The sequence below is a fragment of the Macrobrachium nipponense genome, chromosome 21 (assembly GCF_015104395.2).
Source record: "Macrobrachium nipponense isolate FS-2020 chromosome 21, ASM1510439v2, whole genome shotgun sequence".
In the NCBI taxonomy this organism is placed as follows: Eukaryota; Metazoa; Arthropoda; class Malacostraca; order Decapoda; family Palaemonidae; genus Macrobrachium; species Macrobrachium nipponense.
The window spans coordinates 83871287-83891387 of record NC_087212.1 but is presented as its reverse complement, the minus strand read 5'-3'; the positions used below and the strand labels follow the sequence as shown (position 1 = coordinate 83891387).

The following is a 20101-nucleotide window of genomic DNA, read 5'->3' as shown; positions in this document are numbered from 1 at the left end:
AAAGAAAGACACATACTTTACATGACAAAACAGTTTAAAGGGTATGTAGGAAAATGTATCTGAGTCCTTCAGAGTTTTCCTGGGCAGTGCCAGGTTGCTCTGCTAGTATACATACATTACACATACACACACACACACACACATATATATATATATGTGTGTGTGTGTGTGTGTGTGGGGTTGTTATGTGTATACATACACACACACACACACACACACATATATATATATATATATATATATATATATATATATATATATATATATATATATATATACATGTGTGTGTGGTTGTTATGTGTGTATACACACACACATATATATATATACACACTTACATATATATAGGTATAAGCCACGAAGGAAAGTGAAACACTGGAGTAGCTGCAGCTACTCCAGTGTTTCACTTTCCTTCGTGGCTTATACCTTTATTTATGCATTCATCAGGTTACAAACTTTCGTGGTTCAGACCTAGACCTCGGTGACGTTGTAGTGCTTTTGTGCGAACACAGCCAATATATGAGTCATTTCACACTACCGTGAATCATATACAAACATGGAGCTACAATTGTCCTTTAATATCTAATTCGCTATACCTCGGAATGAATATATTTTCATATATGTCTATCGCGCAGTGAAGTCTTAGCTAAGTATATATATATATATATATATATATAATATATATATATATATATATATATATATATATATATATAAAATGTTGAAAATAGATAGACCACAATTGGATAGTGATATAGAACAAACTTAGTAAGTCAATACTTACATAAACATTGCCAGGATAAGGAGATTGAGGCTGCCACCGACGAAGAATTGTGCTGATGGGAAGGAATCCACTGTGTTGTAGTACACTGGTGAATAAACAGCATAACTCACCATCGGCATGAGCCCATTCATGGCACATGTGACAGCACTGATACGGCCTGATGAAATGAAGGATGCCAAGTCTTACAATCACCTTCTTCAATGAAAAAACGACTCAATACCTGTAGGACTTAATAGGGACGTTTTCTATCAAACAAAAATCTGAGAGGGTCAAATCAAAGTAAATCATTCAAGATTATAGGCGACCATGAATACAAGTTCCACATACCTTTTTCATTGCTGCCAACCAGCTTTGTAGGTAATGACCTAAAGGCAACGATGCTGGCATTGGAAATGAGACCTGCTACAGGTCCCAGCCATAGCAAGTAAAATAGTGATTTGTTCGTGACAAGACCATAACAAACATATTCGGTAATTATTGATATGGAACCTAGCACCACTAATCCTTCATCTCTGATATCACAAAGTTTTGTCAGTAGAGGAACCAAGACCATAGAACCTGTAAATTTAAATGTCATTTGTATCTGAAGCCTCCGACAATAGATCTCATTAGACCATTAGAATATTCTTCTTCACTTACATTAAGAAAATAACTAGCGATCAGGAGATAGGTACTCACTCTTACCCAGTGAAACCAGAAGTTGTCTGTATGTAGCCCAATATCCATAATCTGTCGCATCCCATTGTACTACTTGTCTGACAAACATGTACATGAAGAATCCTGAAAATACATAGCACATAATCACCACGGTTAGAAGGTTATAATTAAATAGACTATAATGAACAAAAGATGAATAGAGCTTAAACATTTCTCATTCCAAAGTGATAATAAGCAGAAATGATAATCACCTCTACCAATACGACGAATCATGTTAGACCCAATAACGATCAAGAGCACACAACGAGTGTTTCCGTCTCTCTTCCGGAGTGCTGTTTTGAAAGACTCTACAACTCTTCTCCAGTTGAAAAAATCTTTTATCATGAGTGAAATGGTAACTTGTTCCTTTGGAATCTCACCAATTCTACTCTTAAATGATCCTTTGCTTTGGAGTTCCTTCTTGGCAAAAGGTCCATGACTCTCCTTGATGAAAAATATGATATAGATCTCAATTGAAAGATATGCTAAGAAAGTCCCAGTCAACGCTACATTGTAACTAGCATGTTTGATAATGACTGCTCCAGTAAGGGTACCTAGAGGACCACCTAAGTACCACATAGAATTGGCTATGCTGATACGTGACGTACGACTTTTCTCTGGACAGATGTCGCTAATGTAGCTCATGGCTGCAGTGAAAAGACCCATATTACCTCCCCCAAGTGCCTCTAAAAATGTCACCATATAGATAACTTCCACGGGCCAAGAAGTTTGCCAGTTGTTGAGCAGATACCCGGCAGCATACATTATGTGGCTCAGGATAGTGAACAGGAGAGGAATCTGAACAAATAAGTTATCGAGAGTCAAAACAATGAAGGCATTCTTTTTCCTAAGTCATATATATAGTATTCTACAAAGCCTATTTTTATTGCTCAATGTGTCTAATGGTGATAGAAAATAGAACAAAGCTGGGAAAATATTGGCTACTAACCTTTCTCCCATATTTGTCACTCCATGCTCCAGTGAAAAGCACAAATATCAGAGATGGGACAGAAAGAAGGATGCTGTTGTAAAAGGAAAATAAACTGAACTCCTTTTGGACGAACACATTCTCCTCTGGATGATCTGTTAAGTTTTCACATACCTGGAGAGGAAAGGAAATTATAAATGAGTACTGTAACCTTTAAAAATGAATGTGGAGAAGGTATCACAATGAATTTAGAAAAACTTATGATTGCACAAATATATGATAAACTGTTATATAATGCTTTTATACTTACTTTGGCTGAAAAACCAAGGTTAACAGAACATATCTTATTCATCTGAATGTTTTCGATGAAAAGCAGCATTGCCTGGCAGCAAGCACCGTCGATGAGCATGACGTACTCAACCGAAATGCTTTTGAAAGCATTCAGAAGCCATGACATCCTGTCCTCTGCTGGAGCTGGAGCGCCTTACCGATGCTGTAACATGCCAATGTGCACAAGTTAGGATTTCTTTCATGTCGCAAAAAGCTGTTTTCGTGTTCATCAACTGCAACAGTAGTTGGTTGTTAGTAAAGCCCAGCCACCTGGAGTACGTGAAAGCCCAGAATTTGGTCCTCTATAACTCTGGAAATATTCAACCGATCAGGATGAAACTTTGGCTTTAGAAGTGTCCCACTAAGGTCTCTAATTGTGCCAGATTGCATCAAAATCTGTTCAGCTGTTCTTGAGATCCAGATGTAGATTTTTAGCACTTAGGGGATGTGGCAGTGGGTAGTTGGATGAGGGACTTAACATATCTGTTGAGCAATCATGATACAAGATACAGCCGTGATAATTAGTTTTTCAGAGATCTTGTATTCTGAATGGGTGTCTTTTGCGGTTTGTATGTTGAAATATGCCATTCAAATTAACCACCAAAATTCAAATTTCCTGATGCTCAGGTATGGGCCGAAGAGACGCCGATTTCATAACGTGTGTGAATAGCAAATGATGTTAGGAGAAGCTGCTGGCTGACTTACTGTCAATTGTCATCATTAAAGATTATCACATGTTGAATTTGCCTATCCTAAAAAAGGGTGTTGTTTATATCTTCCTCACTGGTCTGTTTTTTATGAAATTGGCGGTTATATGTTATTGTTATTATTCTAAAGGTACGTCCCACATCCCTTCAATAAAAAATAACCTCATCCGGCTTGTCGCGAAGAGAGACGGATCCCTCTTTTTGCGACCAACCTGCCGCAAACGCCAGGCTAACCTGAGTAAGAAGAAGAATCTCTGACGCGTGAATATGTAGCTAACTCTTATGAAACTGTGTTGGCGAGGAGAGCGAAATATTCTGCTATAAAGTTTATAGGTTTTATCAAATTTTTACCATGTATATGAGATGAAAACAAAGGAAGCACGCTTAGTGTACGGGGAAATACTTCGAGTTTGTCTAAGTTGCATCACAGCATGTAAAATTAGAGTTCGCCATTCACCTTAATATGAATTAACATATCTTGTAGTCAACGCATAAAGATAAGACGCCATAGAGTAGAGCGTCAAACGTCATGTATTGGTATGCCATGACGCACGAAAGTTGTTTTCCCATGCAACGGGAAAGATAACGCTCATTCACTTTCCAAGTACCAAAGATAGCAGGTAAGGCGGCTCGCTTTTCTCCTCCAACACAGCCAGTGTCGTTACTTTGATTGAATTGCTGTATGGTGTAAGTTCATCGCGGGGTATCCCACCCACGCATCCTTTGAATGGGGAGGTCTGATTTGAGTTTGTATGACCAAACATTAAGTGAATAAGCAGATTACGTCGATTTTATGTTAAATTCTCAATTTTTCTTATCTCTTGGTCGGCCTCACGGGCGTAGAATTGCCACGGCCTCGTGGCACTTAAGATTCTTTGTATTTTTTGTAGTAAATGTGTACTCTGAATCCTTTTGCGTAGAATTAATGTTGGGCAAGTGTTAATTGTTAAGTTTATTTTTTAAAATAAATTTGTAAAATCTGCAAACCTTGCTTTCTCAGTCTCTCCATCCACCGAGTTGTAGAGTCTAGTCCTTCAGAGCTTGTCGTCGCCCAGATCACTGGGCTGGAACCTATATAAACTAAAGGCGAATAATTCGCGACGCGTCTGCTGCAAAAATTCCGTCAGCTAAGCCCAAACAAACTTAACTTGGGAATATAAAAATTGTTACTCTATGAGAAAAGGTCTTATCTTCTGACGTCTCACTACCTTAAATTTCCTTGTCTTCGTCCTTCTTAACTAAGCTGAAACTATTTATCAAGTCATATAATGATATGCCCCTATTGCAGGTATAATTTCATTAATCTTTAAAAATAAAAAGCGTAAACCACAGCTCCATGCAAATAAATACCACACCCCAAGCCATAGAGGCATATGAAGTATCAAATGATAACTACTCCACACTCCTGTAAAGAAAGAAAGAAAAAAGAAAGAAAAAAAGAAACTCTCCCGATCGCAAATGAATAAAATATTAATAATAAAAAAAAAGCTCATGAACGGTTCCTTCCATTGGCCAACAAACCCGGCCAGATGATCTCAAATACATAGAATATTAAACTCCCATGAAATATGGTCTAAGAAAACAGAAGAAGCAAAAACAGACGCAAAGAGAAAATGAAAGCCTTACCATCCCCCAATACACAAGTATTCAAAAACTCAGTGGGGGTAAATCACACCCTTACAGCCATGCCAGTGACCGAATTAAACAGCTGAGCGTGAAGGTCAACACATGTTTCAAGGCCAAACTACCACATCCCCCATAGAAAGAAAGACGGATGAGGCGAAAGAAGAGGAATAATCCCCCAAAATAAAATTCTCCCTCCAGAAAGCCCCACTGCTTGCAGGCGATAAATGCTGAAATTGCAAAAGTGCGCGGATGCTTGTCTCCACGCGGAGAAAGGATTATGCAAGTGAAAAGACTACTACACCTTTTGTCATCAAGCCTACATAGACCTCACAAGATAAAAAAGAAGTCTCCCCCTCCAGAGAAAAGAATCACCTCCAGGCATCCATCAGTAGTCGGTTGCAACGCAAATATTGCTGAGCCCACAAACCCGGGACAAAGCAAGGAGGAGGAGGAGGAGGAGGAGGAGGAGGAGGAAGAGGAGGAGGAGGTAAATGAATGCTTACAGAAGCATAAAGAAAAACCACGACACTGCCCTATGTTACAAGTCACACCTCGTTGAATATGCTGCATTATATAAAATCTAAACACGCTTGCGATCGGTTAGACATCAAGACGCTATACGTAAAACGAAAGCAATGGCAGAACGAGAGAGGGAAAGGGGAAAAAACAAAAGGAGAGAGAGAGAGAGAGAGAGAGAGAGAGAGAGAGAGAGAGAGAGAAAACTGCGCTTCCTGAACTCCCTTTGTTTCATTAACACAGCTCAGTAATAAAGTCAGCCCCATAAATCACCCATTCCACCCCCACAACAATTCTACAGTAAATCAATAAATAAAACAAAAGAAATAAATGACAACAGAAATGTTAAAACTCACCAAAATAAAAACTTACCATTTCCTTCGAATCACAACATTGCTGGAAGACCGCCATCTTTTCCCCCCACCCTTATACCAGCCAAAGCACAATGTAAATGCTTAAGCACACCTTACACACCGACACATGGCAGCGTTTCAGTACATCTAAACAATCATCCCGAAAACCACAATAAAACACACAGTCCACTGGGAAACTGTATCAAGCACCCCCCCCCCCCCACCCCCCACCCCCCACACACCTTGCGCACTGAAGAAGCTCAGGCTGGGAAAGACTGAAACAAAACCCTCGATCCCGGCCACCTTCCTTCGGGACTGAAAAAGAAAAGAACACAAAAAATGCCAACACCGTGAAATTTCTTTCTAACTGACAGAGGGCCAACCGTACCGAGACAAACACCTCAACAAATACGTCTCCCAACTAACCTGCCTAATTCCTATTCATATTTCGTTCACACCACAGGCTTCTCTTCTGAGCAGAAACAAACCCTATTATTTTAAACCGCTCGCCACCCTATGTTTTAATCTACCTCAACGTGGTAGGTACCTTGATAATGTTGGCCAACTTCAAGCTGAGCGGAGTATTTTTCTTCTCACTCTTTCTAAACCGGAGGTCATATTCTTCTTCGCACCCCCCTCCCTCTCTCTCTCTCTCTCTCTCTCTCTCTCTCTCTCTCTCTCTCTCATACTAAAGTATCTGAATAAAATTCTAGATGTACAAAAATATAGTTTATTCAGAAAATCTAACATGTCACTGGTTATTAAAGAAATAGTTTAGAAAACCAAACTTCGAAAAGGGAAATATTAAAAAAAAAAGAAATGGGAAAGCAAACAGAACATGGGGAACCAAATAGAAAACGAAAGTCTAATCCCTATTTGCATCACTATTAACGAAGTCATATTAATCATCCAAGTCTATGACACGTAATTCTTAGTTTTAGGTCACTGTTCCGATTATACTACACTTTCTCCATCAGAGCCATTTTAAATGCTCATTTAACCAGGAGCACAACTTTCCCAAAGCAATATGGGGCCAATTGAAACACTTATTCCACAGAGGGTATTCCAATTTCTATGTGTGCCCAACCTATGCACGTCCAGGCACTGCTAATTCTGAACAAGGAGTGAAAAACTCCACTGGAGCCCACACTTCTTAGCGATTTTGTAACAAACTTATTTTCCGTTTCACGGCCAGGAAAACGATTATATCCGGACCAAAAAGTTCCATGATGAAATAATGGACAATTCCATCACCGACATGTGATCTGTATCCCAGTGCCCAGATTGGAACATCCGGGTCATTAGACAAAGACTGTTGAGTCGGTTTCTGGACGAACAAAAGTTGAATTTGACGAATCAGTGCTATATCCACCTCCTTGACAGCTGAAGTAAAGCATATCGGCATTGTCATGATATATATATATATATATATATATATATATATATATATATATATATATATATATATATATATATATATATATATATATATATATATATATATATATATATATATATCTATACATATACACACACACACACACACGAATATATATATGTATATATATATATATATATATATATATATATATGTGTGTGTGTGTGTGTGTGTGTGTGTGTGTGTGTGTGATAGGGATTATAATTAATAATATATTTAATAGCATAATGTGATGCGCTGTGACCTTTTTGGAATGCGGAGAACAGACCCGAAGCAACGACCCGAGAAAAGCTGATAAATTATTTCTGGGTTGCGTGATATGAAAACTGCATAAGCTAGTCAATGTTCATCCTGTAGTTATGTGAGTTCATGGGTCTTGTTCAAAGTACCTTTGGGAAACTGGCTGCGACCAGTAATATGAGGCGTTAACGAAGTGTGCATTCATATGTGCGTGTGCGCCTCTTCTATTCATAATGGCGTCTTTAGCCAAGTCTATGGGAAGACTTGCACAGAGATCCGAGGGAGGAAGGCAAAGCCACAATGGCGGATGCCAAAGTTTTTTTAGAACAGTGACTGAGATATTCCTGCTGCATGGGTGAGTGTTGAATTACTTTAGCCAAAAGGAATGGCTTGTGTATAAGAATATTTAATCTTTAACTTTGTCTTTGAACTTATGTGTGCTAACAAGTGTGTTTCTCGTGTCTTTGAAACAGACGGTTCTGGCAAGGGGGGGACAGAGAGTCCCAGATGGGAGAGACAATTGGTGTGACAAATTACTGTTTTAGGCATTTTAATGTTGGGGTAACGGTTAACTGAGTTAAGTTAGTCAGTGAGACATGAATTATTATCTTTCCATTGTTAAATAAATAGGTATTTTTTATAACTTTGACTCTCATTTTGATTACCTGTTAGAATGGAGAGAAAGAGGTGGAGAAAGAGAGAGATTGCGAGAGAGAGAGAGAGAGAGAAAGAGAGAGAGAGAGAGAGAGAGGGATTGCTTGGGGGGAGAGAGAGAGAGAGAGAGAGAGGTTGCGAGCCGTTGGTCGCTTGGAGAGAGAGAGAGAGAGAGAGAGCGAGATTGTGTGTTGGTTTGGAGATGTTATTTTTGGAGGAATATAATTGCTGCATTACAAGCTTATCGTAGTTTTTTTTATCCCGGATAGGTGATAATGTTTTACATAATTGGGCAGTGTCATGTTGAGAGTTAAGTCTTTAAGACAAATTTTTAAACACATTAGTCATATCCTGGAGTTAATTTTGTGAAATGTGCTTACTTCATGTCAGTTAGACATTTTTCTTGAGAATCATGAGTTCCAAACTTGCGAGACTGACTAGACATTTCTTTTGTGCCGCAGATTGAGCACACATCCGCGGGTGGATTTTTCTGCTGACAAGTGCTGTGGTGGTTCCTTTTCCTCTAGTGGTGATTGCTCAGAGTTTTTGCAATATCTGGAAATGTTGAAAATAGCATTTCACGAAAGCGCATGGGTAAGAGTTTGCTTTCTGGCCGTGTCGGTCGATATAAGTTGCGATGTCGAAAATTCCGTTACTATACATGTGGCATTTCTTCGGGAAAAACGCGGGATTATGTATATCATGCATATGTATACTATGTGTTTTGTGATCTGGGAAGTTTACTTGTGATTATCTTTTTTTTCATTTTCTTCCTTTTCTTACGAGAGATGTAATAGGGGTTAAGTTTTAAATAGCATTTCTTTTTGGACGGGAGATGTAATTTATTGGGGTTGAAATTTACATAAATGGGAGTTTGACATTAAGTCTCATTGTAATTAATTATATTAGCAGTAAAGGGTTTTTGCTATTAAACGTTGGAGATTATTTTTTCCGATTTTGTGAGTTGCTGTAATATCAGAGCTTGAGAGAACATTTTTGTTTTGGGTCTGGGCTTGTTACGTGATTTTTCTTTTTTTTTACTTATGAGAACATTCGAGTTTGAAATGTGAGTGCAGAAGTCCGTGGAGTTACTGTGAGTTTTGGATTGTGTGTTCTGATGTGTGAATTTGGAGAATTGAGTTAGAGAACTTGATATTTTTTTTCCTTTGCGAGTTATGATAATGACTTAAGATTTAGTGGTCATATTAAATGGAGTTAATTGGGAGACGTTCAGTTAGTATTTCTGACTTTTTGAGATCATTGTTTGATAGAAGTAGTATGTCTAGGGTTAATTTTCTTTGATTGACCGATGACTTGACTGACGTACTAACACACCAATAAGTCGTTCCCCGACGCTAGCAAGACGTCCACCAGCCGTGCAGAGATTGCTGTCATTTATCCAGGGTGATTACAAGAGTTTCTACAGAGTTCTACAGCGCTTTTGGGTCTTCAAAGCCGTTAGAAGTTACAGTTAGGGAGGCATTCCGTCTTCCTACAGCATGCTACAGTCTGTTCTGGAAGTTGCAGACAAGCAAAGAGGGATATTCAAGAATCCAAAATGAGAGAAAATTCACAGTGTTATTTGAGATGAAGCGTGTTAGACTTTACTTTATAATGCCAGAGACGTGCAGTTATTACTTATATTTTATTTTAAGCCGGCCAATGTTTTATATTATATAAGGTGTTTTATTTGACCATTTGCTAGGCGGGAGCTAGCAATTTAGCGTGGCTGAGCTTCTGTGGAATGCAGAGAACAGAGCCGAAGCAACAAGACCCGAGAAAAGCTGATAAATGATTTCTGGGTGGCGTGATATGAAAACTGCATAGTTAGGCAAGTCAATGTTCGTCCTGTAGTTATGTGAGTTCATGGGTCTTGTTCAAAGTGCCTTTGGGAAACTGGCTGCGACCAGTAATATGAGGCGTTAACGAAGTGTGCATTCATATGTGCGTGTGCGCCTCTTCTATTCATAATGGCGTCTTTAGCCAAGTCTATGGGAAGACTTGCACAGAGATCCGAGGGAGGAAGGCAAAGCCACGATGGCGGATGCCAAAGTGTTTTTTGAACAGTGAGTGAGATATTCCTGCTGCATGGGTGAGTGTTGAATTACTTCAGCCAAAAGGAATGGCTTGTTACACATTATAAGAATATTTAGTCTTTAACTTTGTCTTTAAACTTATGTGTGCTAACAAGTGTGTTTCTCGTGTCTTTGAAACAGACGATTCTGGCAAGGGGGGGACAGAGAGTCCCAGATGGGAGAGACAATTGGTGTGACAAATTACCGTTTTAGACATTTTAATGCTGGGGTAACGGTTAACTGAGTTAAGTTAGTCAGTGAGACTTGAATTATTATCTTTCCATTGTTATATAAATAGTTATTTTTTATAACTTTGACTCTCATTTTGATTACCTGTTAGAATGGAGAGAAAGAGGTGGAGAAAGAGAGATTGCGAGAGAGAGAGAGAGAGGGATCGCTTGGGGAGAGAGAGAGAGAGAGAGAGAGAGAGAGAGAGAGAGAGAGAGGTCGCGAGCTGTTGGTCGCTTGGAGAGGGAGAGAGAGAGAGAGAGATTGTGTGTCGGATTGCCTGACGCTCGGGGTTCCACGTTTACCAAATGAAAAACGAGATTAATATCCCGTTAACAGGTGGTGGCGAGCGGTATAAGAGGTTTTTTTTTTATGCCTGGGTACGCTAATGAAGAGACAGGTGACCAGTTAAACATAGAGGGGTTATGATCATGTCACAGTTTTGTTGGCTTAGCGATGGTTTTCGAACAACAAAGCCTTTTGTGGGATTGTGGAAAATTATTAAATTGTTAGATTTCAGTTGCTAAGTGAAAGGAGAAGAGAAATATCCATCCGTGAGGATGTGTGCTGAGGAAAGAAATTGAATTGGACTCAGCATTTTGCCCAGAGCGAGATGCCTCAAGGAGCAGGGAACAGTCAGTTAGTACTGAGATGTTTGTGAGTTTGATCCCCGAGACGATCCGCGTGTGTTGTTAGAGTGTCTTGCGCAAATTCCGAGTTTTTTGTTCTCATTATGAAGTGGTGTGTTAAAGAACATTTTTTTGGGGGAGGGTTTTTTTTTTTTTTTTTGAATAGTTCAGTGTAATGGGACTGATTTAAGAGGTCAAATTTTTTTCCCATAGTAGCAGAAAGTGATGTGTTTTCTTTATTGGCGCGTATTTAAAAAAGACGCATTCGTCTTTGTGAGTGTGTATGAATATTTTTCATGTATGCGAACTGTGCTTGGGTAGCATTTTGGCTTGGAGACAGAGCAGCAACTAATTTTTACGGGCTCAGCACATTCCTTTTTTTTTTTTTTGTCGGGGTGTTGAGAGACAAATTTGCCCTTGAAAATGATTTTCCAATGCCAAGACATCAGCTGATTGATTAGTTGATGACGTGAGATGCCCGTAGGCTTTTTTTAAGAAAAGAGATTCTCTTTCTCTTGGATGAAGAGAAATGGAAATGAAAAGATATTTTCTTTCTCTTGAAGGAAGAGAAAAGGAATTGAAATGCATGGGATGGGTGTATGTTTTCCTTATGCTTTGGAAGACACAAATATAATGGGGACACAGATTATTATTTTTTTTTTATTGTGTTGGAGGGATTACTTTAAAATGCCGATGAGTGGTGTTGCATCTGGTGTCGAATGGTGTTGATCATGGGGTTTGGCAATACTAGTGTATGCTGTTTGAATTGCACCCTTACTTGAGATCTTTAAAAGAGAATTATTACTATGGAGAATTATTATTATTACTAATAATTGTTATTAGTGTATGAGATATTTTATGGGAGGGTTACTTAAGTAGAATTATCATTACGGGGGACTTATTTTACGAGAGATTTGAGATATTTCATGGGAGATTATTTTATAATTATTACAGATAATTATATCATGGAGAATTATTACAATGAGTTATGGGAGGGTTTTGTAGTTAATCTGTTGAGTTTTTGTAACTTTGGAGAATGTTTCAGTCATTCGTGAGTGATGAGTTTTGCTGAATCTTGATGAATCTGGCTGAATCTTGGTGAATTTTGTGCTGAGTTTTTGGTGAATGGACAAGCATTAACATTAGTGATGTTTTTTTATACTAATACTAGTGATTTTGATGATAGCAATTTTGGTGATAATGATACTTCTGATACTGATTTTTTTTAATTTACTAATACGTGGGTGCTATAATGCTGTCAAGGGTGGTGAAATCTTTTTTGAATATGGGAGGAACTAACAACACATTTTTTTTCTTTTTTTTATGAGTTCAGCAGATAATTGCTTGACATACGTGAGTCACGGGAGATAGTTAACAATGCCGTTGATTTTTCTTTTCTCCTTTTTTTGGAAGTTAGCCATCGCTGACACAAGTTTTATTTCTTATCAAGGGTGAATTTGAACTTATTTTTTCTCTCCAGTTGGTGTGAATATTTTTTTTAATATCTCAGTTCGTGACTTAGAGTCATTGTTCTGGAACGTGTTTGTGTTTTCAGCTATTTGATGCTGCAGTGAGATTTATGGGAGAATTTTTGCGTTTTTTTTTTAATGCATACGTAATGGCACTACATTTTTTCTCTGGATATTTGTGTTCCAGAAATTGTGAGTTTTCTTGCACAATACCTTTGTTGTATTTGTGACAACTTTGCCAGAGATAGGAAACTTGGCTAAGTTTCTAATGGCTTATGTCGTAGTGCATATGGAGAAGTCTTTAGCGAGCATGTTCGTTTCTTACTCATTGTCTGCACACTTTTGTAAATTCATGTTGTTAATAATAAAAAAGTTTATTGTTTCTCGAATGAACTTGCCTTTGACCAGTGTGTTTGGCTGCTCTTAAATCCTTAATTTAGCCATCAGGATTTTGCTAATTTTGCATTGTCCGTTTGTATATGCATCTTTGTTCCTAAAGCAAAATGCATTGTTTTCTGACTAAATTAGCTGTGCCCACGTGTGGCTGGCTGCTTTTAAATCTTTAATCCAGCCCACGGGCGTTTTTTGTTTGTTTTTTTTGAAAGTGACCTGGACCTTTTGTCAATCCTGTAATGTCCATTTATATATACTTACCTGCACTGTGTTTCTCTTTGTTCTGATCAGTCTTGCCTTTAGTAAAAGGTCATTAAGACTGAAAGATCTCAGGTAGTTCTCGTTTTTCATTTCCCTCCGTAGCATTACTTTTATACACACACATATATATATATATATATATATATATATATATATATATATATATATATATATATATATATATATATATATATATAGTACATATATATATATATATATATAGTATATATATATATATATATATATATATATATATATATTATATATATATTAATATATATATGTATATATATAATAGTATAATATATTATATATATATATATATGTGTGTGTGTGTGTGTGTGTGTGTGTGTGTGTGTGTCAAGGGGTCAAATGACCCCATTTAACTAAAAGGAGGGAACTGATAGCGAGACCTACCTTGGTTAGTTCCCATCACCTGTCATCCCTGTAGCTAACAGAAAATTAATCATTAAATCTTAGGCGAATTCAAACCCCCGATATACTAAAATAGAATCTTTATTTTCCCAAAATAGCCAACATAAAAATGGAATAAAATGAATTAAAGAAAACCCCAAAGAAAATCATTAAACCACCATTACTCTTCCACAAAAACAATCATGTATATAATTATCACCCTCATCCTCACTTGTAAGACAACCACACGAGTCTTTATCAAAACACCGTCATATCAAAGTCTAGATTATTCATTTTTAAGTAGCAACATCCGAATCCATCTGAAATAATGAGACTATAATTATCAGAAAATGAAATGTTAAAGTTCGTCAATAATACTAAGTGTCGCACCACTCTTCCCTTCTCAATGCATCTGAAATAACTGTCACTGTTGTCAATGTTCTTGACCTTTTCTTCCGATAGATCTTAGCGCCTCCTCGGGTCTTCAAAGTCTCTTGTGACCACTACAACAGTTTGTCGTCTAATTGCCCATTTCATTCCCATACTAGAGATTATATCTCATTCATTCGTTCTAGCGGATGTATGAACCTACACATGCTACTCAACGCACGAATGCACGCACGCTAGTCTATTTAACGTACTGACGTCACAATCATGTGATTCTGAACTAACCAGGTCATTTGCGCGCTCGCAATCTCACCAATGTGGCCGGTAATATTATGATGCGTAATAGCCCAATATATCTGGGCCTGGAATGTAAGGTACCCACCACAAATTGCACTGTTTATGTGTTATATACCAAATTGTTGGAAAATTTGTCAGGTTTTATTTAAAAAATAGTTTACCAAAATTGGTAGGTGCAAAAAAAAGTTGTTGCATCTAACCTGAAGCAAGGTTTTGAAATGATTAAAAAATCTTCGAATCAATGGTAAATTTCAATATTTGTTCTGGTTATCATGTAGACTGCATTAGTGAGGTGCAAATGTTTTGTTTTGCATTACTGACATTGCAAATGAAAAGAAAAAAGCAGTTTTAGTTGGTAGAACATTATAGCTGCTATTCCACAGGTGATTTTATACAAATGTGCGTGTGAAAAATAGCCGAATTAGGGGTAGGCCAACTTTTTGTTATTTTTCAATGGTTATTTTTCTTAACTGTGCTAATATATAATTTACCATTGAAATGGTCAATAAGTCTAGTTTATGATTCTTTTTAAATTTTGAAAATTGACCCATCCTAAGTTGAGATATTGATTATTGCGTTGACCAAAACACGACCTCGTGAAAATGCATCCACAGGAACTAGCAGGAAATCCCGTCCGTAGGACGGGTTTTCTGCTGGTATATAATTATATATATATATATATATATATATATATATATATATATATATATATATATATATATATATATAGATGCTTCCATACCTTGCAGGGACTGGCCACTGTCAGTACACCTCGTCATTGAATATCTATATCAACAGAATGTTAGATACCCAGCCGGAGATTTATCAAAAGGTATTTCTTTCTGGTCTTTACACAGTCAGAAGGTCAGCCCGACTCTGGGCAGGATTAAGCAGAGATCTAATAATTGAACAGTGCCTTATGAGAGCAATGAAAACAAATGGAGGTATGACAAGAGGAAGAGGTATGGATGACGCCCAAAGAGTCACTTGGTGTCTAAGCCAAACGGTTCTTGCTGAAATAAATCTAGCAATTCAAGAATATGCAGGGGTAGGATTTGAGACCAGTGAACAGCATAAGGATCTCAGAGTGTCACGTGTAGAGCAAGACCACAGGGAAATCGACAAACTCATAGACTTCCTCAAGGAAAAAACACCATTTAGAGAGGAACCAGCTCTGCGAAATATAGCTTCTGGTGGAGAAGCCGATCCATCTGTTAATGCAGATAAATGGCAATAAGCCGGAAGAAAAATTCTGAAATCTATGGACAATAAACTAGTGACTCAGTATTCGTTTAAAAGAAACGACATAGTGAAGACCATGGCCAAGAAAGTGTCTGTCAAAGTAGGTTCTGAGACTGTAAGCATCGATCCTTTATTACTGTTTCAAAGGATGGTAACTGCTGGTGTTAATAGTGGTGAGCTGAGAAATACTCTAACATATGAACTCTGAGCTTATCCCCCGGCTCTGTTTGAGCATCAAGATATTATGCTTGAAGCCAGTAAGTCAGCCTTCCTACCAGCTTTATTGAAGCTAGTCCCTGATATGAGTGATCAGCCTCCAGATGAAGCAGAATATGTCATCAATCGATGGCGGAGCTTTTTTCCACAGGATAGTGTGGGTGAAAGGAGAAACATGGGACACACTTACCGACAGACATGTAGCCTATCTGGATAGAAACTACAGAAAGAAAGGTACTGTTGTCTTCGATGGCTGTCCAGATAAACCAACCACTAAAGACGCTGCTTACTAGAGGCGTAGCAAAGGGAAAATCTGTGAGAGAACTGATTTCACACCTGACATGAAAGTGACTGTTGATAAAGAAGTATTCATGACTCATGGACAGAATAAGAACAAAATTGTAGATCTTCTTACTATCAAACTACGTGCAGCAGGTTGGGATGTGATTCGAGCTTCAGCTGATGCGGGTCAGGTGATCGTCGACACTGCTTATCAGAATGCATCCAAATGCACCACTGTGATAGTTGGTGAGGATACTGATTTGCTGATTCTAGCTGTCGAGAGTGAGCAGACATCAAATCCCTCCAAAATGAACTCGGCATTCATGTTTCTTCTCACCTGCTATTTCTAGATGCCCTCACTGGTTGCGACACTACATCTAGAATTTACGGAATCGGAAAGGCAACAGCCGTGAATAGAATAGTGAAAGTGTCACAATGAACAGAGGTTGCTTCTGTGTTCCGCAGTCCTGATGCCTCCCATGAAGAAATTGCTGCTGCAGGAGAAAAAGCCATATCAAGCTTGTATACAGGAAACACCAAAGAAGATTCCCTTGATAACCTGCGTGGGGAAGATTTTCACAAGAAAGTAGCATCTAGTACTGAGGCAGTTCACCCTGAGGATCTGCCGCCAGCATCAGACTCTTCGTATGACACTTCACTAAGAGTATATCAACAAGTACAGGAATGGTTGGGCAATGAACTTGACCCTACAAAATATGGATACAAAATGACTCAAGAAGGCCTTGTGCCAATAATGATGGACAAAAAAGCAGCACCTGACGCTTTGTTAGACACCATATATTGTGGCTGTAAAACTGATTGTTCAAATAAGAAATGTACTTGCAGAAAATTTGGTTTGCCGTGCACTTTGCATGCAAGGTATGCAAGGGCTTGCTCTGCAAAAACTGCTCTGCTCCTGATACTGAGAATGATGAAGCTGGTGAAGCTAGTGACTAATCAAATGGGATTATGATACTTGATTTCCTTTTATGACAATAGTGTAATGGACATAAGAAAGGATGTATTTATATGAATAGATATTTAGTTCTGCAATTAAATTGATTGCCTTATATAACTTTATCCTCCAAATGAAATTATACATTATAAAAACTGCTTTTACATTAAAGTTATCAATGGACATGGATTTATATGATTTTCAAATCTGACCAAAAGATACCCAAAATATACCAAAAATTACTAATCAAATAACGATAGCTATTTAGATGTGATTTGATAGCGGCCATTTTGAATTTAGGGTCAGTTCAATTTAAAATCTTGCGATAAATATAAAGAGTTAATAATATATCTTACATACATTCAATGTAATAAAAATGATTATTCTTTCCAGGATTTGAATCTTCAAAATTTTGGGTTGATTTTTGTGGATGCTACATTTGTCTGGCCGCCATTTTGACCAACTTAATTCGACCTTTTGTTTATGTATAACTTATTTTAAAATGAAAGCTGACAAAATTACCTAATTGGTCTGTCACACGTTCAGTGTGGTGGGTCATTTTTTATATACTGGACAATTACATAGCAACATTATCACCGAATATTTTGCCGTAATCTAGTGGCGACCATTTTGAATTTTGAACCAGATTCTTATCAAATGATCACATTAATGTGATAACTATATCATTAAACCAAGATTCAGTCAAAATGTACAAATTGACAATAATTTCTAAGGCCTGATTCTTAAAATTTTGGAGTAAATTGATTTTCATGGAGAAGACGAAAGTGTCGGGACGCCATCTTGAATAACTTTTTTTTGCACCTACCAATTTTGGTAAACTTTTTTTTAAATGAAAGCTGACAAAATTAACTACAATTTGGTATATCACACATAAACAGTGCAATTTGTGTTGGGTAATTTCTCAGATATACTGGACTATAAGCTTGACTCGTCTGTTCTAATGTTTATAAGCTTCTATAATCAATTGACACTTTACTGTTCGTTCATGTCACTCGTTATCGACCTGAGTTCCACTTATTACATTTGTCCAGTGCCTTTTATATATTATATTATATTAATATATAATATAGAATATATATATATAATATAATATATATATTATATATATATTGATAGAGATATAGATATAGAGATATATACGATATATAGATATATAGGAGAAATATATAGAGATATCTATATTAGAGATAGTATAGTAGATATTAATAATTATGATATATTATATAATATTTATATATATAGGTATTATATCATTAGTTATATATTCTTATATAATAATATATATTAATATTAGTAATAATATATATATATATATATATATATATATAGTAATATATATAGATAGTATAATATAGATATATATATATATAGGAGATATATATATATATAGATATATATATATAAGATAGTTATATTATAGTAGATGCTAGTAGAGTGATATATAGATATATAAGATATGTCTATGTATATAGATATATATATATATATATATATATATATCTATATATTATATATAGATAGTATAGAGATATATAGAGTATATATATATCGATAGAATATATATATATTAACATGTAATATATATATAATATATATATATATATATAGATCTGATAAGTATATATATAGATACATATGAGATGATTATAGAATATATAATATATAGCACTATATATATATACTATAGAATATATATCATATATACTATATTATATATAGCTATATATATTAGATATAGATATTATATAGATAGATATAGCTATATAATAGATATATAATATATATATCTATATGGATATAGCTATGTATAGACATAGATAATTATAGATATATACATATAGATATATATTAGATATATATATATATAGATATATATTATATATAATATATATTATATCTATATATATCTATATCTATAATATATATATATCTTAACGATTATCAGATATAATATAGCTATATCTATCTTATTAATAATCTCTATTATATATTCTTATCTCTTATCTGTATATTATCTAATATATATTATATATACTATAAATTATACTACATATAGTTAATATCTATACTACATATATTCTTATATAATATATAGGATTATTCGATTATATCTATTAGATATTTTATATCTCGCTTATTGATCGATCTTTATAGCTTATATATAATATATATATATATATATAAATTTAATATACATTTATATTTATATGTATATTATATAAGGTAATCACTATATTATAATATATATCCATTATATAATCTCCCCTATATATCTATCTTATATATATCTATATATATACTATAGGTATATTTTAATTAGATATATAATAATATATATATTATATATATATTATTATATATATATATATATTATCCCTTATATAAGATATATATATAGATATTATATAATATATATTATATATAGATAATAAAATGTAATCGATATAAATATAGATCTATATATATATGATATATATATACATAACATGATATATATATAATATTATATATAGATATTTATATAATAGATATCTATATATATAAAGATATTATATTATATATATAATATTATAATTAATATATCCCTATATTATAGATTAATAAGTTATCTATATATATATTATCTAATTATATATATTTATTATCTATTATCATATATATATATATTAGCCTATTATATATATAACACATTGCAACCACCACACACACCCAACAATTATATATATATAATATAATATATATATATATATACTATTATATATATATTATATTTATAGATTATATAAGGAGGAAAAGGATTGCCAGAAAACAGTAATATTGTAGACATTATTAATATTTTTCTTCTTTAGAATAAGTAAAATAGAGGCACAGCCGAACTTTCGGGAATACATAACTTTTCCCATCATCAGGGTCACTTATATCTGTATAATGATAAAGAAAATAAAGAGGAACAGTAAGAA

General features: G+C 35.4%; 1 protein-coding gene across 1 annotated transcript in view; it reads right to left on the bottom strand.

Annotated features, from left to right (window-relative positions):
- LOC135197550 (lysosomal proton-coupled steroid conjugate and bile acid symporter SLC46A3-like) overlaps positions 1–20101 on the bottom strand; it is a 124401-nt gene that overhangs the window by 103135 nt on the left and 1165 nt on the right. Inside the window, exons 2-7 of the mRNA XM_064224608.1 lie at positions 2719–2901; positions 2430–2582; positions 1693–2278; positions 1469–1564; positions 1112–1342; positions 785–941 (exon numbers count right to left, since the gene is read on the bottom strand). Of these exons, the coding sequence (XP_064080678.1) occupies positions 785–941; positions 1112–1342; positions 1469–1564; positions 1693–2278; positions 2430–2582; positions 2719–2865 (1370 nt within the window). The 5' untranslated portion in view covers positions 2866–2901. The remainder of the gene's footprint in view (positions 1–784; positions 942–1111; positions 1343–1468; positions 1565–1692; positions 2279–2429; positions 2583–2718; positions 2902–20101) is intronic.